The sequence below is a fragment of the Phyllobates terribilis genome, unplaced genomic scaffold, assembly GCF_046119375.1.
Source record: "Phyllobates terribilis strain yellow unplaced genomic scaffold, ASM4611937v1 Scaffold_8__6_contigs__length_399053987, whole genome shotgun sequence".
Classification (NCBI taxonomy): Eukaryota; Metazoa; Chordata; class Amphibia; order Anura; family Dendrobatidae; genus Phyllobates; species Phyllobates terribilis.
In genome coordinates this window covers 267,087,942-267,113,095 of record NW_027362768.1, presented here as the reverse complement: position 1 = coordinate 267,113,095, position 25,154 = coordinate 267,087,942, and the positions used below count along the sequence as shown (strand labels likewise).

General features: G+C 41.3%; 1 protein-coding gene across 2 annotated transcripts in view; it reads left to right on the top strand.

Annotated features, from left to right (window-relative positions):
* The window catches only part of GTPBP1 (GTP binding protein 1), a 61,814-nt gene extending 39,002 nt beyond the window's left edge, over positions 1-22,812 (top strand). Inside the window, exons 3-13 of one of the 2 annotated variants that reach the window (XM_073644230.1) lie at positions 374-485; positions 6,844-7,024; positions 8,134-8,482; positions 10,242-10,365; positions 11,160-11,274; positions 12,422-12,566; positions 12,790-12,972; positions 13,050-13,185; positions 15,731-15,909; positions 16,679-16,861; positions 20,512-22,812. In XM_073644230.1, coding sequence (XP_073500331.1) covers positions 374-485; positions 6,844-7,024; positions 8,134-8,482; positions 10,242-10,365; positions 11,160-11,274; positions 12,422-12,566; positions 12,790-12,972; positions 13,050-13,185; positions 15,731-15,909; positions 16,679-16,861; positions 20,512-20,601 — 1,797 coding nt within the window. In that variant the 3' untranslated portion in view covers positions 20,602-22,812. Of the gene's footprint in view, positions 1-371; positions 486-6,843; positions 7,025-8,133; positions 8,483-10,241; positions 10,366-11,159; positions 11,275-12,421; positions 12,567-12,789; positions 12,973-13,049; positions 13,186-15,730; positions 15,910-16,678; positions 16,862-20,511 lie in introns of both variants that reach the window. The other variant, XM_073644231.1, reaches the window with a different exon arrangement.
* Positions 22,813-25,154: the final 2,342 nt, after the last annotated feature.

Sequence of the window (25,154 nt, the reverse complement as noted above, 5' to 3'; positions counted from 1 at the left end):
TGGATTTTGGCTGTGAGTATGCATATCGCATACACTCGGTCACATGACTGTCGTTCCCGGCGCTGACACCCAAGAATCCCCCATGCGTGCAATGTTAGAATTCGCAAGTCTGCAGTCACTGTGCACTGTATTTTCTACTCACTGACTGTTATTCCCCGGTCTATGAAGGATATCTGTAGAAACTGCCATCTCCTATCTCAGTAAGGTAACAGTCTGTCCTCACTGAATACACATTTGTACCTCAGAATTGAGAATTTTGATAATGACTGATCAATTTTTAGCAGAGAATAAGCAGATTTCTCTGAGATGTATTGGTGTTCATGTCCCGAGTCTTGCTGCGTGCCTCTCACTCATTGTAACTGTCTGTTTTCAGCATGTGTTGGTGAGCCCCAGCGCAGAGCAGTATGACAGTCTACTACATCAGCTACGAGATCGAATGGATGAGGGAAGGGGGGAGACCATATATGTAATCGGACAAGGGTCTGGTAAGTGTCTGTATGTTGCTGATTTATTTATTTTTATTTATTTTTTCTTGCTTTCTATAGTTGGCAAAAGCCACCTTTAAAATAGAAAAAACAATACAACATATAGGAATATGAAAAACCTACAAGACGCAAAATGAACAAAAACCCTGCTGTAAATAAATAAAAATCAAGTGCATTTAAATAAAATAAGGTCCTTAGTAACAGTTTTTGATCAAAAATAGTATAAAAGCTATCCCACCAGCGACAAGGTTGGGATAGACCTACAGTCTAATATTAAAAATCATATAGGAATATGTGGTAATGAACAGTGTCCTGCAAATTTTCTCGTTCACTTTTATTGCACTTTACCACCTTCAAATAAAAAATGAGATCTATAGTGGTTCCTTTTCTATTGACATGTAGCTCAAATATTGCACTCTGCAGCTTTGTATGTAAAGTACAGCTCTGCTGATCACTGTGGATGGATCTGTAGCCATGTGCTGTGTAGCTCTATCCATTAGTCATTATTGATCAGGCCTTCCTTTTGTAGCTCCCTAGTAGTGTGCTCATATAGACTCTTAACCACATGAATGAAACCATGCTAAGATGGTTTAAAGGGACTGTCAGCACAGGCTGATTGTTCAAGCTAAGTCCTGTCACCCACTGCTTGGTTTCCCTCAATCTCCACCACCCTTTTCTTTGACAGCTCTGGCTTCATAGAGCCAGGGAAGGCAGAGCTAGACTGAACCCAAGCAGGTGGGAAGGTGTAGTTAAATGATTGGCCCTGCTGTGAAGCACCGAACACCTGCCCTGGATTTGAATAGTCATTCTGTGCTGACAGTCCCTTTAAGATATGACCTCAAACCCACCCTCTCCCTTTTTTTTTTTTTTTTTTTTTTTTTTTTTTTAAAAAACCTATTCTCAAGGCCGTAACTTTTAATCTCAACAACCATACAGGGCTGGTTCTGCTGACCTAGTCTTGTTCAGTTTTGTGTTGGCAGGTGATAAGGAATTTTTTTTGTGCACAAGATGATACATTTCATGTCTAGATTTAACTATTTGAACTAGGTTCTCTATATGGACTTATTTAAAATATATATTTCTTGCTATAGCCAGTCCATTGTTTTTTCTTCTGCAAATGCAATCCTGTGTCCAGAAGTATAATTACAGTAAAGATGTTTATCAAGCATCAAACCATGGTAGAGCTGAGCAATTATATACATGCATACCTGCTTTTATTCTATTTTCTATTCCCTTTTTCTCTTTAACCTTGTAAATTTAAATGGGTTGTCCACTACTTTTACATTGATGCCCTATCTATAGGATAGGGCATCAATGTATGATTGGCTGGGGTCCTGCAAGCGGCATCCCTGCCGATCGGCTCTTATCGGTGCTGGCGGCGGTCATCGGCTGGAAGTGCTCACCTGCGGGGCTCCGCCATCAAGTGGTAGTGGCCGCCGTGGTGTACTGCACATCCGCCTCCTATTCAATTGAATGTGAGGCGGATCTAATATAAAAGTAGTGGACAACTTCTTTAAGATAAAATGTGAAACCTAGTGTGACAACCATAGTATGTTCATCTTAATTGCTGCTCCCCAGCCCAACTTTAAAAAAAAAAAAAAAAATCCAGTAAAAAAGGTCTCTCCTCTTATTTAAGTTTAGTGATGCTCCACTGATTCTGGAACAGTTTCTCTTCTGTGCCCCTCCATTCCAAAGTTTAGCCAAGGGTGGGTGGCTTTCAGCAACAGTTATACCACAGTGGTAACCTTTATCTGTAGAATAACCATACTGGCAAGGTGCACATTGCACAAATACGTTTTTATAGAAGGATGCCAAGGAATGTACTGAGTGAGTGTGGCTGGGTTGGTAATAAGTGCAAAGCCCGTGCATAGAGGGAGACTGTGCATGGTACTGGGTTTTCTTCCTTGGTAAGAAACTACATTTGGGGCCTAAATTGTATTGTTCTGCTCTGGTGACAAATTAATATTTGAAATATAACTTTATACAAATTGAAAGGGTCTTAAATATTTTAGGTGTTTAACAAAAAATAAATTTTCAGGTATCGACAACCACATAATTTGTAAAAACAAAAGTGGACAGCTGGTTCAGTATCGCAGCATCCAAGTCCCATAACCGTTTGTTATGACATAAGTCTGTGCCGATGAGCTTTTTAATGCATTCTTTTACGCTGCATATTTTTACTGCAACAAAAATGCAGCGTCTTACAGTTACAGCAAAGTGGATGAGATTTGTAGAAGTCTCGTGCCTACTGTGACACTGGCGTTGTATGTAAGGAAGGATATGTGTCACAAAAGTTGCTATCTTCCGTTATGTGAAACCCAGAAGTTTCTCTCCAGCATATTATGTGCTGAGGGGTTAATCTGCCATGACAGGGTTGGGTTTTTTGTGAGAGGCTGTAAGAGATGGGTGGGATGGCCACTCACCATATCTCCACCTCAAGGGTGTGTTTGGGGAAGTTAAATGTCCAGCTACTGAGTTGCTGTTTTTTTTCTCCTCTGTGTTTTGAGACCAGGAAGTCTCCAGTCTGAGTGTGGAGGCAAGAGAGCTCCAGAGAAGCGTTTAGGTGAACTTTTGTTGTTGTACCCTGAGCGGGCGGCACCCCGCTGGCCTATGGACTGCGCTATTCGTTATGTTTTGTTTCTCGTTATGCCAGAAAGGCGGTGTTTATTTTGTTAAACCCTGCATTGGTTTATGCCGTGTCCAAATAAACCAGTAAGAGATTAACCCAAGAAGCGTTCCTGTGTCTACCTCTGTGAGACCCGAGTGAGTCGCATTTCCACAGTTGGTGTTTCAAATGCGGGCAACGTTCCAGGAACGTGTAGCTGCTACAGACAACACTGTATGTCCTAGGTGAAGGCTGTCAGCCAGCGAGAGACGTCTGGCAGGATGGAGGAGCTGATCAAGCACCTGGTCCAAAGTCAACAGCAGCAGCTCCGGGAGCTGCAGCAGCAGGAAACAACTAAACTCCTGATGCAGCAGATCCAAGGGCAGATGGAACTCCTGGCAGGAGGAGATGTCTGCAGCAGAGGAACCGCCCCTCTCCCAAATCCAGGTCCGGTTGATGACTCGTCCGGAAGGCGGTAAGATGGGCCATGCAGAAGATGACCCCGGGGGATGATGTGGAAGCCTTTCCGGTGATTTTTGAGAGGGTGGCTGATCAGGAGAGACTTCTGCCAGAGCAGTGGGCAGAGGTGTGCTGGCGCCATATTTGACCCCCAAACACCGTATCGTGACGTGGCACTGCCAAGGAATATTCCAAATTAAAGATCGAAATATTGGCACGCCTGGGAGAGACTATGGCGGTTAGATCCAAACGAGTCCACCACTGGGCATATGTCGGCGACAAACCCCTTCGCTCGCATGTGTTTGACTTGCTACATTTAGTCCAGAAGTTGTTGCAGCCAGACTCTTCCACTCTTGCCCAGATGGTTGAGCGTGTGGTGATTGACAGATTCATCCACTGCCTTCCCAGACCGGTACAGACTTGGGCTGCTCATGGCGACACTCAGAACGCAGACGAACTGGTTGGCCTAGTAGAGAAGGTACCAGGTTGTCGCAAAATCCCCTCTGGAAACCGGACATCACTTTCCTGTACTGCCATACTGGAATGCCCAAAGTGGGACGGGCTCACCTTTGTATGGGGTCTAGAGCCAAAAACTGGGGGCATCCCAATCCCACCGTTGGTCCCGCAAATGCTGTTAAGGACGTGGTCTGTTGGCGATATCTCAATCCTGGACATGTAGCTGCCCGATGTCAATGTCCCCTGAACCAATAGACTGCAACATAGGGCATTGTTGTTCCTATTACGGCTATCCGGCCTGTTGTGTGTGCTGTATCAATTAATGGGGGCATGGTACTTGGACTCTGGAAATTTGGTGACACTGATCAGTGCTACACTTCTCCACCAGTTAATCCCTACCAAATACGTGGGTGTTCGATGTATACACAGAAATGCAAAGGACTACCCTGTGGCCAGGGTTACCGTGGGAACAGACTGGTGCGCAGTCCAGTGAGGTCAGGGTAGTCAAGGACTTGATACATCCAGTCATATTGTGGCAAGACTCTTCCTTGTTTTGGGATTCGTGGCAAAAGGGTCATACTGAGTGTCTGACAAAAGCCAGATCCCTCGGGAAGAAACTCAATGGAAAACGAAGATGCATACGTTTCCCCCTTGTGTTCTGGTCGGTGAGGAGGACGAGACTGACAGAGAGGCCCAACCTCACTGAGCTGGAAGTGTTCGGAGAGAACTTTGGGACTGCTCAAGTTAGGGACTTAACCTTAAAGGGGGTGTTAAACAATGTTACCGTTTGTAACAGGGTTGCTCAAGAGCCGGGGACAGACACCAGATTCCCACACTTTGCAGTTAATGGGGCGTTATTGTATCGGGTAACCAAACTGAGGGGAGGTGAGATAGTGGAGCAGCTGTTTGTTCCAGGACCCTACGGGCGGAGAGTTTGACATGGACCATTTGCATGTTTTGGGGGGACATCTCGGTGTAAAGAAAACTCAAGAGTATAATGCAGAGGTTCTATTGGCCCGGATGTTACCAGGAGATCCTAAGTTATTGTAGGTCCTGCCCCACCTGCCAGATAACCACTCCCTCCTCTCACTTCTGTAGTCCCCTAGTCCCGTTACCTGTGATAGAGATCCCAATTGAGAGAATTGCCATGGACCTAGTATGTCCCTTAGGTAAATCTGCACGGGGGCATCAATACATCCTAGTTGTCATGGACTATGCGACCCAGTACACAGAAGTGGTATCGGTCAGGAACTCTTCTGCCAAAAGTATAGCCCGGGAATTGGCCATATTTTTGCCACGACAGGCCTGCCAAAGGAGATCTTGATGGACCAGGGAACCCCCCTTCATGAGCAAGGTGATGAAGGAGCTGTGTAAGGTCCTCCAGATTGCCCAGTTGCGATCTTCTGTCTACTATCTGCAGACAGATGGCCTAGTAGATTGTTTCATTAAGACCTTAAAGGCCATGCTGAAGTAGGTCGTTGAGAAGGATGGTAGAGACTGGGACAATCTGCTTCAGTTTCTGCTCTTCTCCATCAGAGAAGTTCCTCAAGCGTCCACTGGCTTCTCTCCGTTTGAGCTCCTACACATCGCCAAGGAAACCTGGGAAGCCGAGGTCACTCCCCATCGGAGCGTCATAAAGCATGTCGCCCAGCTGCAGGAAAGAATGGCAAAAGTGATTCCTATTGTGAAGGCGCATCTTATCCAGGCATAGGCAAGGGTGTACAACCGATCAGCAAGGCTGAGGCAGTTCCAGCCTGGGGACTGCATGCTGGTGCTTTTTCCTAGCCCAGTGGCAAGGCCCATACGAGGGGCTGGAAAAACTAGGCGAGGTTAATTTATAATGTCCACCAGGGAGAACGAAGAAAGCCTCACCAAGTATTCCACGTGAACTTACTCAAGCCATGGCGAAATCTGGGAGCCCATCCCGAAGCCAAAGTGGAGGATGTCAGGATTGCGGAGGTTCTATCGCCGGCCCAGAAGCTAGTGCCTAGAACTGCTGCAGTGGAACAGTGATCTTCATTTAAAGCCTGACATATCAACAAGAGACAAAAATGCTTATTAAATGCACACACAAACTAAATGGAAAAACACAAGTAACAAACTTTACATAGGGGGTACAGAAATTTTGCAGCGTCAAAAACTCATCTTGGGAACATACCCTTACACTATGTTCACACATGGCTTTTTTTTCTGGAGTAGAAACGCTACATATAAAACACAGCAATTTTTTATTTTTGAAATCTGACAAAATAAAGTTGCCAACCTCTTATCTCGATATATACTGTGCAGTGCCCGACACCGTTTAATGCACATACATTTTTTTTTTTATTTTTTTTTTATTTTTAAATGTGTGATTTAGACCAGAGCAATTTTATGTATTTTGATAGCACATTGTAGAGTAATCTTAAGCCTCGTTCAGTTGTTTTGTTTCATATATACAAAAAAGTCCAGATTTCATCAGTTTTGGATCAGATTTTCATCAGTTTGGTCAGTAATTTTCATGTATAAACATTAATTAAATAAACGCAAAGCTTCTCCTATCTATCACACTGGTAATCACAGACCCATATACTTGTATTGGGAAGTTTGATCTGTGACTCTGATTAAAAATTTCCTCTTGACTTTTTTTTTTTTTGTAAACACTAAGTCTGTAGAAATAACAGGACATCTGAATAGCTCAATAGATGTTAACGAATAAATCATGGATAGAACATGGACATCTTGAATTAGGCCTTATGCATAAATGATAAAACTGCCCTCGGCACTCCCTAATGTTTTGCTAGTAAGTAGATATTTTACACTACATGTTCTGTCATAGTGATTTTGTTCTTTGTTTAGATGGCACAGAATATGGTCTTGATGAAGCAGATATGGAGGCGTCTATTGCGACAGTAACCAGCATGGCAGAGCAAATTGGTGCTGACATGATTCTGCTGCGGGAGCACCAAGAGGCTGGTGGAAAAGTTAGAGACTATCTGGTGCGCAAATGTGTTGGAGATAATGACTTCTTGGAAGTAAGGTGAGACTTCTGTGTGTGCGTCATGTTTGTGTGTACAGCTTTGAGGTACTGTGGACAAGACACCTTTTTGGTATAGTGGCACTAACTGCAGATCTCCCATTATTAACCACAATACCTGTCACCAAATTTTTCACATTGAATGGGGCACATAGTGGCTACGGAGCCGAAAAGTCTTTTTTTCTTTAAATTTTTATTTTGCGAAGATACTAGCAATCTAAGCATTGGTCCCCTAATGAGTTAAGTTTCATTAAGTCAAGTGAATGGTGTCTGTTTTCCCTGGGGGCATGTTCTTCTTCCCCTGTATGATGCTGACCAATCACGGTGCTGTTGTACAGCATTAAATTGACAGGTCCTCTTTAAGCATGCCACATCTACAGCATGGGAAGGGAATGAGGTCCATGTGCGGTGGCAGGCTTGGAGAAACGGTGACTATGACAAGGCTTCCTGTTTGGTGGCCTAAGAAGAGGAATTAATTAGAAAGTTAATTTTTCATTTGAGGTGCATTTCATAATGATCTTTCACTGTAAATTCATGGGTAAAATCTGTGAAGACCTATTCCCATTGCTTAGATAGGAAATGACAGATGGCCCTTAGAAAGTTCAGTGGAGAACTGTAACTGTCATATTGGGGGTACTTGTAGCAGAATGTCTGCATCTTGCTCTTCCTCTCTATAGAATTGTATAAAAAAATAAATAAATATATATTACACCTGTCCTCTCCTATCTCAGTAATGGCAAAGTGTGTTTTCACTGAATACAGATTTTACCAATGAATGATCACTCCAGGAGGAGAAATAAAGAAGCAGATTTCTCTAAGATATATTCTAAAGTTTCTTCTTTTCACATGTACTTATTAATTTTGAAATAAAAACTAAAACGGTTACTCTTTAAAGAAGGTTCTCCACAATTCTTATGTTAAATCGCAAGGATAAACTATTGCAGTGAGCGGTGGTGGAGCGGTCAGCTGTTTATGGAATAATCCACATGAACCATGGTCACTGTTCTTGTAGTCGGCAGGAGTTCCAAAAGTCGGACTTCCACCAATAATAGTTATAGCATAACTTTATACTATTTAATATCTGAGACAATTCCTTTTGTGTTCTCTAATAGGGTTGCCGTAGTCGGTAATGTGGATGCTGGAAAAAGCACACTCTTGGGAGTTTTGACTCATGGAGAACTTGATAATGGACGTGGCTTTGCCAGACAGAAGCTTTTTCGACATAAACATGAGATTGAATCTGGTCGCACCAGCAGTGTAGGCAACGACATCTTGGGATTTGATAGCCATGGTCATGTTGTCAATAAGCCAGACAGTCATGGTGGAAGTTTGGAGTGGACCAAGATATGTGAGAAATCTTCGAAGATCATAACCTTCATTGATCTTGCTGGTCATGAGAAATACCTGAAGACAACAGTGTTTGGAATGACTGGTCATCTGCCAGACTTCTGTATGCTAATGGTGAGAATATAATGGTTGTAGGCTGTCACGTCTGTGTGAACCATATTTGTGCCATAACATTTATTTTTCTCAATTGACACATTTTGTTAGTTGCTACATAAAATGTATATTCTTAAGTTTCTTTTGTAGCAATCTCCATATTTATGAAGCCATGGACGTGTCTGAAATGCTGGGCATAGTTTATAAAATATGGCACCATTTTTGAGTGGCTTTGTCACCTCTGCTGACATGTCTGTTTTAGTAAAAACTTGTGGCTTTCATAATATAGCTGTTTAACCCTCAACTGGTGAGATGGGGTTTTTGTCACGCAACTGGTGATGTGGGGTTTCCTATACCCCAGTGTTTAGAAATCTTATTTTTACAGAAAATGCAAAGATCACGTTTGTTTTAATAGTTTTCTTATTGGCGATTGATTACACTTGATTATAACAAATTTTTGACACCCACAAATGGATGGAAGCTAGTGAGACGCGTATCCTCATACCAGCATTTCTCAATGAATGGCAGCCGAACAAAAATTCCCTGGGGTGTGGCAAACCCCACCTCACCAGTTGAGGGTTAAGAGCATCTTTCCTTAGAACGCTGCCATCGTACTTCTAGTATTCCTGCTAGAAATGTATGAATGAATTGAAACTGTGTGTTTGGGGGGTATGTGTCTTCTCATTCATTTAATTGGTTGATTGTCTGGATCAAGTGTTCCTAGAAACTCTTGGTCCCCGATGATTGGCCAATCACCTGGCAAACCCGCAAACAGCTCATAATGATTTTTAAGTTAACTTGAAAATCAATGTTCTTGGCACCACATCATCTGTATTAACAGGACATGTGCTGCCAAGAACAAGGACAGTCTGCACATAGCACACTCTTAGTAATGCTTGTTCTTTGCATCTGAAAATATGGTTGGCCTCTGTACACAGGCTATTAAAGGGAATCTGTCATCCATGTGAGGGCGGCATGATGTAGAGGTAGAGACTCTGATTCTAATTATGTGTAAATTACTGGGCTGCATGTTTGTTTTTTTTATAAAATCACTGGTTTATCTGAGTGCTGAGCTCTGTTTAACCCGCCCAGGTTGTCAAACTACACCCTCAACACTGACCGCTTTCTGCCTATGCCCAGTGTACACGGTAAGCTGCCAATCAGTGGTGGGGTTATACAAAGCTTATGAATATGTAAAACTGCAGCTGGTTTATTAGTCCTGTGGTGATAACCTCCTCCTGAAAATCAGTGATTGTTATAAAAACTGCAGCAAGCAGCCCAGTAAATGATAAATCACTGGGATCAGTCTCTTGTTCCACATTACATTGCTTTCAGAATAGGTGGCAAAAACCTGGTGAAAGATTTTCTTTTCAACTGCAGCCGTTTGCCTTGCATCTAGATTATCGGTGGCTGTTGACAACCACAGGTTGGCAAATGTAAACCCACCCTTACACGATCCATTCTGTGCTGCCAATATAACTGTTCAGGGTCACATCCCGCTATCATTGGAACGGCAAAATTCAGAGCTGTAAGAACAAAAAATTATCTAAAATTATTTTATGGTGAGTACAATATCTGCTAATGTAGAAAATTTAGGAAAGCATGTGGGTACTCCTAAGGGCCCCAGCTGAATAATAAACAGGGCATGTGCTGTTTTATCTGTCAATTACTAGACTTGGGTTCAAAACTTGAGTACAACTCAAGTTATAGTTTTTAATTCTAACATGAAGTGTGCTACTATTAAAAAGTCGCTAATGTGTTTTTTTTCCCCCTTCCTTAGGTGGGCAGCAATGCTGGCATAGTGGGTATGACAAAGGAGCACTTAGGTTTGGCGCTGGCTTTGAATGTTCCAGTCTTTGTGGTGGTAACAAAGATTGACATGTGTCCTGCAAACATATTGCAAGGTAATAATTGGTGACATTTAACATATTCTACATGAATTTACAGTCAATTGTTAACTGGATTCTTACTTCGCAACGTCCGTTTTGAAGCTTTAGACCTATTGTCATCAAGTGTAAAATGTGACAGAGCTGTCGTCCTCTGCTAGGTAAAGACCATCTCCACAGACTTTTATTATACAAATTATGAAATCCGTTACAAAATTGGCATGAAAATATTTGCCCCTTCTGAACACTGTTTAAAGAGGTTGTCCACTACTTTAACATTGATGACTTATCCCAAGTCCAGCACCCCCGCCGATCAGATATTATTGGTATCAGCGGTGGCTGCCAGCCGGAAGTACTCCCTTTACGAACTGTTCTGTCTTCTGATAGTGGCCGGAGCTTGGTACTACACATCCGTCTCCTATTCAAATCGGTAGGAGGCGGATGTGCAGCACCCTGTGGCGGCCACTATCAGATGACCGCCATCTCCGCAAGTAAGTACTTCCAGTTGCCAATACTGATGACTGCTGATTGACAGGGGTAGCGGGCGTTGGACCCCAGCCGATCAGACATTGACCTATCCTAAGGATAGGTCATCAATGTAAAAGTAGTGGACAACCTCTTTAAGGCTCTGCTATGCAAATGTCCTAAATTGAGTCTAATACCAAAGAGTTACTGAAATGTCCATACTACAAGGAAACCAGTCGAACATTTTTAGAGGGGTTTTTGTTTTTATTCTTTCCTAAAATTAGGCAAACCATTTCACTTTCTTCATATCTTAAAGATTATAAATACTTTTTTTGGGTAAATTGTAGAAACGCTGAAGCTACTACAGAGGCTGCTGAAGTCTCCTGGATGCAGAAAAATCCCAGTCTTGGTTCAAAACAAGGATGATGTTATTGTCACTGCTTCCAACTTCAGTTCCGAAAGGTACAAATCTCTAGTCTAATTGGATATTTCTGTTAAAATTAGTAAGGGTATATGGGATTATGAACCTGTGGCTTTGTTGCTGATTTCTATGGTCTCCGTACTATTTGGATTTCTGTTGGTCCCTTGCCACTGCGTTCTGGCACCCGTTCGTTGGTCCCGGTGGGGCTTGCGCTTGAACTCCCCCTGCAAAACGGGATTCGGGTGCATGCACCCGACAGGGCCATAGATTGTAATGGAGCCGACAGAGTGAATGTGTGTTGTTGTGCAGAATTTTGGGGGGTTGTATGCCTACTGGAGACAGACGCCCAGACGCAGTCTATTATGTCTGAGTGTCCTTCTCCAGTAGGTGTATATGCACGAAGGTGTACACGTTCTTTGTCTGCACCATTGTAGTCTATGGCCCCCTTGACGCATACTTAAAAATCCCTTTTTCCAGGGGGTTCGGACATAAGCCCCGCCAAGACCAATGAACTTGTGCCATAAGGCAGTTTGAAAGCACCCTTACTTTTTGATGGCAAAAAGTGTCATCTGCAGCGGTGTTGCTTTTTAAGCAATAAAAATTCAGCAGGTCTGTCGCAGCTCATCTAATAATGGTTAAGGTAAACAGAGCCTTTAAAAGGGTTGTCCTCTTTCAACAATTTTTTTTTTTTCCCCATGTGCTCAATTTTTGCTAAAGTAAAAACCTGATTATGTTTGTATGTATAAATTATTATTTTATTATATATAATAATCTAAATAAATATTTATCCCCTGGTCCAGCACAATGTCTCTGATGCTGCTCCCTTTCTTTTCTGCTGACGTCAACTTGAATATGCTGCAGCCAATCACTGAGCTCTGCAGCTCGTCTGATGTAGGCAGCACAAGTTCTAAACTCAATGATTGGCTGCAACGATGTCGACGTGATGTCACCAATGCCGTCAAACAGAAACCCGATCAGCTGGGGAGGCACTGTGCACACAGGGAAGGGTGCGTAAACAAACTTCTGCCCATATGCTATAGCTGAGCTATAAAGGGGACAAACCCTTTTTAAAAATTATTTTAATGTATTAAGAAAATAAACTGAATCAAAAAATAGTTAACTGCATAAGTTTGTTGTTGGTGTTTGGTCATTATAGTAACACATCAATGGTTTAACTTTCTTTTACAGGATGTGTCCAATCTTTCAGATCTCAAATGTAACTGGGGAGAATCTGGAACTGCTGAAGATGTTCCTAAATTTGCTGTCTCCACGCACTAGCTCCAGGGAGGAAGAACCTGCAGAGTTCCAGATTGATGACACTTACTCAGTACCGGTAAGGTCAAAGATTTGTCTGTTAAAGACATCTGCCAGTGTTTGCTATAAATTTGGCAGCCTTGCACCAATAAATGGCAAAATAGCTCAAAATGGCATACCTTATTCGAGCTGTAGCAAGGAAATTTGTCACAACAGTTTTGAAAATTGTAAAACCATATATTAGGTCTGGGTTTTTAGGAGTATGGTGTTCTACAATTTTTCTTAATCATCAATCTCTTTAGGGTGTGGGTACTGTGGTTTCTGGAACTACCCTAAGGGGCCTGATAAAGCTTAATGATCTTCTGCTGCTTGGACCAGACCCACTGGGGAGCTTTACATCAATTGCAGTGAAGTCAATACATCGCAAGCGTATGCCTGTTAAAGAGGTACGAGGTGGACAGACGGCATCCTTTGCTTTGAAAAAGGTAAGTGTTCTGTGAAGAAAGAAACAGAGTTCAAAACAGCTAAAAGGCAGCCAGTTAATAATGAATTTCCTCTTCAGATTAAACGCTCTTCTATCAGGAAGGGCATGGTGATGGTTTCCCCGCGCCTTAATCCTCAGGCATCCTGGGAGTTTGAAGCGGAGATCTTGGTGCTGCATCATCCGACCACAATTAGCCCGCGATACCAGGCAATGGGTAAATGCCTTTCTTCTATCGTTTAACTAAAATACCATATATACTATGAGGGTTCTTGCATATACAATCCCCAATACCTGTGTTAGTCACTCATTTTTGTTTTCCATTCTTGTCTAAAATTACTTGATTATAAAAAGCTAGACTTTATTCTTTGTAGAATATAAGTTGGAGATAACCTATTCTCAAGCCATTTACATCTTCTGAAAAGGTAGAGTAATTCATGTACAGTACTATACAGAGGTGCAAAGTATGAATGATTTAAAAAATATCAGTGTTAGTGGTTTAGTTTTGTCATTTAACAAAATGGAAAGTGAATGAAGGAAATCTAAATCAAATTAATATTTGGTGTGACCACCCTTTGCCTTCAAACTAGCATCAAAACTTCTAGGTACACTTGTGCACAGGTTTTGAAAGTACTCTGCAGGAAGTTGTTCCAAACATCTTTAAGAACTAACCACAAATCTTCTATTTCTGTATAATCCCAAACAGACTCGATGATGAGATCAGGGCTGTGTGGGGGGATTATAATCACTTCCAGGACTCCTTATTCTTCTTTACGCTGAAGATAGTTCTTAATGATATTGGCAGTATGTTTGGGGTCATTCACCTGCTGCAGAATAAATTTGGAGCTAATCAGATGCCTGCCTGACAGTATTGCATTATGGACAAGTATCTACCTGTATTTCTAAGCATTGAGGACATCCTTAATCCTGGCCATATTCCCAACTCTAGTTGCTGAAATGCCATCTCAAAGTTGCAAGCAGACTCCAGCATGCCTCACGGTTACCTGCAGACACTGATTATTGTACCACTCTCCAGCAAAAATAACTTTGTCATAATGAAATATTAGAAAATTTGACTCCTCAGTCCAGAGCGCCTAAAGCCAGTTTTCTGCATCCCATTTCCTATGTTTTTAGTTGGGTTACTAACATATGGCTGTTTGGCCACAATTCTTTCATGAACAACATTTCTATCCAGATTTCTCAGAACTGTAGATGGGTGAAACTGTGTCCCACTTCTTCCTGCCAGTTCTGAACTGATGGCACTGCTAGAAATTTTCCTATTTTGAAGAGAAGTAAGCATGCGGTGTCTCTCATCTGCTGCAAGTTTTCTTGGCCGACCACTTCATATACCGTCCTCAATGTTGCCCATTTCTTGGTGCTTCAAAAGCGCTTGAACTGCATATCTTGAAACCCCAGCCTACATTGGAATCTCTTCCTGTGAGAGACCTTGCTGATGCAGTATAACTACCTTGTGTCTTTTTGAAGTGCTCAGTCTCGCCAAGGTGTAAAACCGGTGACATTACACTTTCTCCACAACCTTACAATTGTAGCAGAGTTTGGCTGTTCCTCTCCCTCTTCTGAGCTTCCTACACAGCGGTTTCTGTTTCAGTTAATTACTATTTTTCAACCTATAGATAAAAATAATGATCATTTATCACTTGTTTGGTACAATTGTTTACTGATATAACTGACTGTAATCCTATAAAATCCCTGACTTTGTATAAATGTACTTAGAAGATTCAATGCTGTTTTTAAAGGTAGTCGTCACAATAAATATTTATTAGATTTGGATTTCTTTTGTTTATTCATTTTACATTCTATTGATAAAAAAAATGCTACTGTTTTTCAAAGCATTCTTGCGTTGCAGTATTTTTTCCATGCCTGCTAAAAAGTCTGTTAAAATAAATAAGACATTCTAATGTTGCATCAGTTTACACTGTTAAAATTTAAGCTTATGCTACTTCTTAGTGGCATGTTATAAGCCCAAAATTTTGGCCCAAGTTTGTAATTTAATTTATTTTTATTTTTTTTTATAAGACGCAAATTGCACATGAAATGTAGTGCATTTAGAAACGTTTACAACCATGAAAAGTCATAGCTAGAGATGAGCAAATAAACTTGAGTCTAATTCCACTAGAATTTTACAAAAATCAGCTTTTTCCAAGATGTGGATTTTTCTTTTTTTTTTTTGTAATTTGCTTGCATGTTGATTCAGCAAAATGTCGGCCGTTGGCTGCCGTTTATCTGACCCATAAAAGCCTACAAAAGGTTAAAAGAAAACAAGTAAAATAAAATCCTCCCTTCTCTGACACTTCCACTACTCAGTCACCTGTCCGGTCCTCCTGGCATCTTCTTATTCCTGCCACTAGTGCTAAAACGCCCAGGCCTCACACTGAGCCAGGACTTCCGGCTCTGATGAGGACTTGGGAAGGTTTTGCGCATGATCATGGAGCACGTTGTGATAATAGTGACCTTTCATATTCCAGCGTGAGGCTCAAAAGATGCAAGGATGGTGCGGAGCCGAGGGTCCAGAGTGGTGAAGTTACTATAAAAAAGTTTTTTTCACCCAACCTGAAATGCATGGCCATTCTAGTTCCATCCTTGTCACTTTATTCATGGAAAGTTTTTAATTTATTGGAATTGTTTTATCAATTTTATATAGTATAGTATATTTTTATTTTATATAGTAATTTATATTTTAAATCTTTTGATTAGTCAGTGACCTTACACATATATAATAATGAATGACCTATTCTGTTTAGTACATTGTGGAAGTATTCGCCAAACTGCTACCATCTTGAGCATGAGCCGTGACTGCCTACGTACTGGTGATAAAGCGACAGTTCACTTCAGATTCATCAAGACTCCTGAGTACTTGCATATAGACCAAAGGCTGGTTTTCAGAGAGGGCCGAACCAAAGCTGTGGGCACTATAACAAAGGTATTGTTTGCTAAGAAAATATTTCTATTGAGATTGCCATGAAACAGACAAATATTGAGGACAATAATACCTATTTTTTTTTTAAAAAAAAGAGTTAAATTTATCCCTAAAGCACTTGAGAATAGAGCTGTTAAATAATGAAGTTAGGCGGCAAAGCCCTGTGCCTATTTAATCTTTTCTCTTACATTTTTGAACCACTTTCTTTATTGGTGGACTAGAAACCCCATTGTCCATAAGGGGTAGTCTAAGATTACTCAGGAATGTTGCCTGTAGCTGGTGTCTGGCTATGCATCACACTTTCAGCAGGTCATAACAGCCAGAGGTGTTCTGTTTACTAAAGACGTTTGAAGTTTTTATTCAAAGAAGCAACTTTTAATCCAGCACATGGCCACTTTAATGCGCAGTGCTTCTATTCTCTCGTAAATAAGGACATGTAATTGTTTAAAATGCGTTTGATGTTCAGTTGATATTTGTAATATAGTTAAAGTGCTGAGAATGATAGTGGCAGTGTGCTGGTTTAAAGGTTACTCTCTGAATAGGACGTTCTGCATGATGAGGTGGAATAATTCTGAAACTGCAAAAGTCATTAGAAGTGGTATATAAAAATTTTTTTTGTTAGAAATGAGCACGTACACATCTGCATTTTTATCCACTCGCTACACTGTATTATTCACACAGTTTGTCAATTTTTTCATGTCGGCTGTTTAAATGTTTTTAATTATATAATAGAAATGTGACTTTTGAATTGTAATTCTTTTGTCATATCTAGTTGTTACAGAGCACAAACAACTTGCCGATGAACTCAAAACCACAGCAAGTAAAGATGCAGTCCACCAAAAAGAGCCCACTTGGAAAAAAAGATGATCCGAGCCCGGGAACAGCAGTAACGGATGAGGTTTCCCCGACAGCAAATGCTGCAGCAACCGCAGTAGCAGCTTCACTACAAGCACAGGTACAAGGAGAAAACACTATCAGTTTCTTTACCAGCACTAAATTTCTAAGCATGCTAGACATTGGAACCAAAAGATCACGTTTATGAAATGATTGGGACTATAAAAACCTTCCAAATGATGTTGGTCATATTTTCAGATCTACTACTCTCGCCACCTCTTAAAAGGATGGGCAGAGTTTTCTGGAAGTGCCTGGGGCTGACATTTTTACCAGCAAATTTTTAAAATTTTATGCCAGAATTCTAGGTGCAATAAGTGGTGCAGACGTGCATGTGGGCTTTGTACTCTAGCGCACTTGAGTTTCAAAAAATCTGTCCTCAGGTTACATGGCAAAACATGCTATCAGTATAATAGAAGGCAAGAGAGCATGATTCCAGCGATGTATCACTTACTGGGCTGCTTAGTAAAGTTTTGATAAAACAGGGAATCTATCTATTGTAGCAGTGCTCTGAATGCTGAGCGGTGTATAAACCCACTGACTGGCAGCCTGCTGACAGTGTACACAGTAAGCAACCAATCAGTGATGGGTGGTGGGTTATACAGAATAGCCTGATTGACTGACTATCACTGCAGTCCTAGATCACATGTGCAGAGCAATCTCCTGCTGATAAAACACTGATTGTATTGAAAGTACAGTACACAGCCTAATAAGTGACAGTCTAGGAATCCGGCTGTCTTGCTCTGTATTATGCTACACACATGAAATGGCAAAAATCTACTGACCAAATCCCTTTTAAAGGGGATTTCACAGTCTGATGTCACTATTTTATCTTACTCTTTGTATAGTGTCATTCCACAGCACTGTAAACAACATAATCGCTGTCCACACTGAGGCTCACAATATAACTTCCCTATCAGTATGTCTTGGTAGTATGGGTGGAAACCCACGCAAACAAGGGGAGAGCATAGTCTCCTTGCAGATGTTGTCCTTTGGGGAATTTGAACCCAGGACCCCAGCGCTGCAAGGCTGCAGTGCTAACCACTGAGCCACCGTGCTGCCCAATATTAGATACAGTGCATTGTGAAAGTATTTGGCCCCCTTGAACTTTTCTACCTTTTGCCACATTTCTGGCTTCAAACATAGCGATCATATTTAAATGGAAAGAGTATCAGACCACTGCAAATCTACCAAGACCCGGCCGTCCCTCTAAACTTTCATCTCGAACAAGGAGAAGACTGATCAGAGATGCAGCCAAAAGGACCACACATGATCACTCTGGATGAACTGCAGAGATCTACAGCTGAGGTGGGAGAGTCTGTCCATAGGACAACAATCAGTCATACACTGCACAAATCTGGCCTTTATGGAAGAGTGGCAAGAAGAAAGCCATTTCTCAAAGATATCCATAAAAAGTCTCGTTTGCAATTTGCCACAAGCCACCTGGGAGACACACCAAACATGTTGAATAAGGTGCTCTGGTCAGATGAAACCAAACTCAAACTTTTTGGCCATAATGCAAAACAATATGTCTGGTGTAAAAGCAACACAGCTCATCACCCTCAAAACACCATCCCCACTGTCAAACATGGTGGTGGCAGCATCATGGTTTGGGCCTCCTTTTCTTCAGCAGGGACAGGGAAGATGGTTAAAATTGATGGGAATATGGATGGAGCCAAATACAGGACCATTCTGGAAGAAAACCTGTTGGAGTCTGCAAAAGACCTGAGACTGGAACGGAGATTTATCTTCCAACAAGACAATGATTCCAAACATAAAGCAAAATCTAAAATAGAATGCTTCAAAAATAAACATATCCAGGTGTTAGAATGGCCAAGTCAAAGTCAAGACCTGAATCCAATCGAGAATCTGTGGAAAGAGCTGAAAACTGCTGTTCACAAACGCCCTCCATCCAACCTCAATGAGCTCGAGCTGTTTTACTAGGAAGAATGGGCAAGAATTTCAGCCTCTCGATGTGCAAAACTGATAGACATACCCCAAGCGACCTGCAGCTGTAATCACAGCAAAAGCTTGCGCTACAAAGTATTAACTCAAGGGGGCCGAATAATATTGCACACCCCACTTTTCAGTTTTTTTTTTTTTTTTTAAAGTTTAAAATATCCAATAAATTTCGTTCCACTTCACGATTGTGTCCCACTTGTTGATTCTTCCCCAAAAAATTAGAATTTTATATCTTTGTTTGAAGCCAGAAATGTGGCAAAAGGTAGAAAAGTTCAAGGGGGCCAAATACTTTCACAATGTGCTGTATATGCATGCTATAAAATGTGTTAACACATTTAAAATAAAAACTTGAATAATCCTTTTTAAAGGGGTGGGGGGGACCATGAAAAAAGGTGCAGTTTAATCAATGTGTAATGGAAAATTTAAGCACTTCCACCATTTGATGTGTTCATAAATAATGTTGCTGTCCAGAGATATACTTGTACTTATGCATCCTGTGTAGCTGCCTGTGCTCGATCATATAAAGGGGCAGTAGCTGATGGTCGTGCATGCACTTTCTATTGACCCCACAGAAGTTAGCAGGGAAAGGGAACATGTGTGAATATACCATACTGATACAGGAAAGATGCATCTTTGTACCGTGTTAGCATAGTAATGATGTTGCTTTCTTGGCTACTTAATTGAAACGTAACAGAGGAGAAATTTTATCCATCATATTTTCTAAAGCAGAGGACCTTTTATGCTCCTCTCAGTAAATCACACCAACAAAGTAGAAGAAATGGACAAATAAGCCGTTTTTTTTTTTTTTTTTCAATTTGGGTCGGCCATTGAGCTGCTTGTATTGCTCTGGTGTGATTTATTGAGATGAGCGCAGAGGTCCAATGTTACTACGATTACCACATGGGCAGTATGGTGGCTCAGTGGTTAGCACTGCAGCGCTGGGGTCCTGGGTTCAAATCCCACCAAGGACAACATCTGCAAGGAGTTTGTATGTTCTCCCCGTGTTTGTGTGGGTTTCCTCCCACACTCCAAACATACTGATAGGGAATCTAGATTGTAAGCCCTAATGGGGACAGTGACGATAATGTCTGTATGTACTCCCCATGTTTGCTTGGGTTTTCTCCGGGTTCTCCGGTTTCCTCCCACACTCCAAACACATACTGATAGGGAATCTAGATTGTGAGCCCCGCTGGGGACCGTGCCGATAATGTCTGTGAAGCATAAGTGAATAAAATAAATAAAATAAAATACATAGATTTTTACTTAGGGGACTAGTGTCATACATATCGGCAGCCCTGTTGGTGGCATCAGTAGACTACATTCACTTATCCCCCCTCCCCTCTTTGCTAACCTCTGTGGCATGAATAAAAAATGTCATGCGAGCTGAGCAGCTGCATGGTCGGGCACAGTATCCATCAGGGGCACCATTCTAAATTTATCTCTGTACAACAACATCCGATTGAAGTTCTTAATTTTTTATTACCTGCTTATTTTAAATGAAGTTTTGTTCATGGGATAACAACTTTAAGACTGGTACTTATATTGAGGAATGGATAAAGGCCTCTTCCAGACATGTTAGACGGCACAAACAATGGTAAAAGCATTAGGGAAACAAGGATTGTTGGTTTGCGGTGGATTTTAATTCATGTAAATGGTGATGGGATCCACTGACATCAATTTCATGTCTGGTGAACTGCTTTTTATTCTTTGCTTACATGAACTTGTTGTATTAAAACATATTTATATTTACAGCCAAAGACCGGAGGAGGAGGAAGACGTCGTGGTGGACAGAGGCATAAAGTGAAGTCTCAGGGGACTTGTGCCCCAGCAGGGAGTTGTTAAACATGACTGCTGAACTCCTGTGTGGTCCAACAGCCCCAATCACTGTTTAATGGAAAGAAGCAGACACTCCCGGCTATCCTGCAGTTCCATATACATCAGTCCAGTGAAGCCCTATGGATTACTATTTATCAGCGGCTATCCTAGTAGCCATTGACAATAGTTCTATCACTTTGTGTCCTGACTTGTTCTTGACTGGCTTCAGGATGATATAAAGAGCACTTGAATTTCATGCTCAGCCGGATTGTAGCTGTAACTCTCATCAATTCAATGGGATTTTTAAAGAGTGGTCTTAATGTGTTTTTTTTTGTTGTTGTTTTGTTTTTTTAATGTCCTTCCCTTGAAGCCAATAAATTGCCTCGTGTAAAAAAAAAAAAAAAAGAGGGGAAAAGCCTAATGTAATCGCATAGCGAAACCTTCCCACTCAATCACCTGGTTCAAAGTTTCTGTATCCCAACATTTCCAAGCAAGAGACTTTCAATACATTATTTAAGATAAATATGAGTTTTAAGTTTAATTTTACACATCTTTTTACGTCTCCTCCACGTTTAGTTTGAAGTATTGCTGGACTGTGCATTGCTTCAATAAGAATAAGATGGAAGACGGCAGAGGTTACTTTTGAACACCCATTTCTCCACCTGTGGCATGTCGTACCATATCAGCTTGTGTAACGTTAGCAATTTGTCTATCATTTTTCAGACTAAACTGTAGAAACGAATAGATTTTAAGGCTCAGTCAGGTAAGCTGTATTTATTTTTAATCTGTTTGTGTTATTGCTAAGGGAATAATTGAAACCCAGCAGTATTTAAAGGGGGTTGTATAGGCATTCTCTCCCATCCGATCTGATCCCGCTCATGGAGAGGCACTGGTGCACACAGGACAGTACGGTTGTCGGACACCCAGCAAGTAACGTGCACTTGTCCTGTCCCAAATAATGGGACCCATGATGCGTGCTGGGTGTTGCTGTACCGCCCACAACTGTCCTCCCTCCACACCCGATGTCAGATTGGATGGGGGTGTAGGGAAATTGAACACTATCTACTAGTTTTCCTCACATCTAGGGGTCTAAACAGATCAATCTGCTTATCACAAGGGACCCTTGTAAAAATAGGGATTATGCAAAGCTTTCAGCCCATTTTAATATTATAATTTTTAATTTCCTTTTTTTGAGTGTGAGGCATTAATTTACTGGTTGGCCACAGAAAAGATATGAACGAAAGCAGTCCTGCTGCAAAATATAGATGATCAGTCAAGTCGCAAATCTGGGAACCAATTCACAGTTTTGGCAGTAACCTTTTGGAACTGCTGCTCCACTGAAATGAATGGAGCCGAGCTGCAATACAAACTGTGGCCAGCTGAGGTGCTGTTTCTGCAAGAGACCAACTTTGTTTTCCTTTACACTTTACAACTTTTCTAAGTCTTTTCCACTTATGATATAACATGACTGAAGAACTAGGTTCTACCTTTGAAATAAACAATCCCTATGCTTCTAATTTTTTTTTGTATGTTAATACCCAGCAGTAAGATGTACTGCTCTCTTGTACTTTTCATTAAAGGGGTTGTATAAGTTTATAAAAGGGGTTTTTCTTTTTTTCTCCCCCCCCCCCCCCTCAAATAGCATCACTTTATTTTTACATTGGCTTTGTCTGGTGTTTTCTAGGTTAAAAAAAGCATTTCCCATTTTATTTTATATAAAGCTGGTAGTAATTTTAAACCCACAAGTTTTTATTTTTTCCATGATCCAGTTTCTGATACAAATTTTTCTTGGTCACCATTTATTTCAGTAAAGTTTTTTTTTGTGTTCAAGCAGCTCATTGTTAAACAGGGAGAACCGTTTAATATTTTTGTATATAGCTATGTTTGCACTAGAGTTCTGTCCCTGTGGGTCGGTATCTTGATCCCAAGATTTATAATGCACTGTTTAAAAGGAAAATTGACAATTTATGCTGCACATCTGTGTAGCTTTGCAGTCTACGTGAATGTGGCTAAATAGCAATACCAGACAAAGCCCATGGATAGACATTGCGTCTTTCTGGGGAGAAAATAAAAAAAAAAAAACGCAGATCCTTTTGACTAATCCTGAACGGCCACTTAAATGTCATTCCACTTCTAAGGAAAAGAGTGCCCCTTTTGATATTTACTATAGTAACATAATAATGTTTGCACCATTTGAACAAGTTTTAAGCTTGTAAATTTTCAATCTGTCGTAATAGGTTAAAACCATTTTCTACAGTCATTAAAAGGAATTACACGAGTTTGGTAAAGATTTGTCTTCAATGCTGAGAATGTGCCACTCATTTAAACCCATTATGAAGCAAATTAATTTCTCAAAAATGGCCCTTGTAATCATAAAATCTGTTTCCATATATGCTTGACTGGCCAGATCTTCCTTCTTCCCACTACCTGATTAAAAGGATTTGTAACTGTTTTTTATTATGTTACAGGGTATGTCCAGATGGTTACACGTTGATTTAGATGCGTCTGCCTTTTCTCTTGGTTCACTTTTATGGAGAGAAGCAAAACATGGCTAGTCAGCACGTTACCATTTACATGCGGTCACTTAGCTGCCTACTTGGGAATTGTGACAGGATTTATTGCTTCTAAGGCTGTGTTCACACCTTCATTCCTGAGCCTCAATTGCAATTTTCATCAAGCTTTAAAGGGTTGTCTGTTACTTTAAAACACACTGGCATTTTTTTTAATGATAAATACAACCTTCTTTCTAATTACCTTGCGCTGCTGATACTGCCTGTGAGTGGCACTATCGGTGGCCGCTCACAGGCATCACGTGACCCCGCGCTGACGTCATAACAAGTGAGGCATGACTCAGCGCTGGGGTCCCCAGGGTGGCTGCTGGATTGTGGGCGGGGTTACCCCGCGCGTCACACCCAGCATCCACTGCTCGCTTTCCCAGTGAATGAGGACAGGGAGAGTGCGCGGTGGATGCCGGGTGTGATGCGCGGGGTAACCCCATCCACAACCCAGCAGCCACCGGTGGAACGCTGAAGAGGGACCCTCGGCTGCATCCGCAACTTGAACTTACAGGTAGTTGCTAACTTCCTGCCTGTTGTTCTCAGCACCTATCTCTGCTGTCTCAGAGCGGTCACAGGCTGCTCATGCCATCAATCCTGCGGCTTCTGGTGGCGTCACATTGACAGAGCAGCTGATTCTCTTCTACTCTACTGTTGATGGGGTGTGACTTCTGATGTCATGCTGATTGACAGCTGTCTCACCACTGCAGAACTGCAGGGAACCGGCTGTCAATCAGCATGTTGTTGGCAGTCACGCCCTGTCGACAGAGCAGCCCAGTAGAGGACATGAAGCAGCAGAATCGCTGGCAGGAGCAGTCTGTGATCTGTTGGAGCTGGTGCCCGGCAGACGACTCTGGTAGTTGGCAACTATCTGCCTGTCAATTCTTAACCCAATATGGAAAAATTAAATAGTCCCATAAAACCCCTTTTATTGAAAAACTTATAACTACATTCAGTAATCTCCCTGCAGTCCCTTCTTTGTCCCTCCTGTCCCCAGTCTATACAGTAAAGTCCCTGGCAGACCCTTACTGACCCCTCTATTACCCACTAAGCTCTTTGAATGGTGTTGGTGCGTAATGGATCCGATGGTGTTGTGGCTTCTATTTTATGAAAGTGACAAAGCAAATGTCAAAGCAACTTCACTGTTTTAAAATAATTTTGTTCAAGATGGAAAGCTGTGAAAGTTTGCAAATCACTTTATATAGAAATTTTTCTTCACTCCTGTGAAAAAAAAAAAATGGAATTGGCTTCCAAAACCCTTGCATCTCCTCAGTCTATTTGCCAGCTTGTCTTCAGCTGCTTGGATATAAGAATGCACTCATTTGGAGTACAGATAATGGCAGTGAAAGGGAGATTGTTCTGATAAGCACAACCCTTATAAGAGACAGGTGCTAACCCCTTCACTGCCACCATCTGTACTTCAAATAAGTAAGTTCAATGCTGCTGAAGGCAGCGAAAAAGCCAGGGTTTTTAAGCCACTTACATGGAATTTATTTTTAGCAATGAAGATCATCCTCCTAATAAAGTGATTTTTGTGAAGTTTCAAAACTTTCCATTCTGGACAAAATTATATAAAATGAGAGAAAAGTTTAGTTCCTTTTAGCTTAGTGGTCCTTAAAAGCTGACTTATGGTTCTGTAGGTAAGTGACTTTATATGCATAAACCTAATAACTCTTCAAACGGCGCCTACCATTTGTAAGTATGTAAAGAAATGGTTACGGAGACTGGATTCTAACAGACTTTTGTAAAGCGCATGTAGTGTTTTTGTCAACTGAAGTTAATCTGTACAACCCCCAGTGTTGTGTTTTTTGTATTGTTTTCTTACATTTTGACTATGTTATCAAAAATGTCACCAGGACCTCCCATTGTTTTCCACCTGAAATTCTGCAGTCTTATGTGCCATAACATGTAATTTTAACATTTTGCAGCATTGAAGTTGTGCCTGTGGAGCATCATCTAAAGCTTTGCTGCACTTTTTTATGATTATGGTAGCGGAAGGCTGGGGAATGTCTGTGCTTCTCTGGC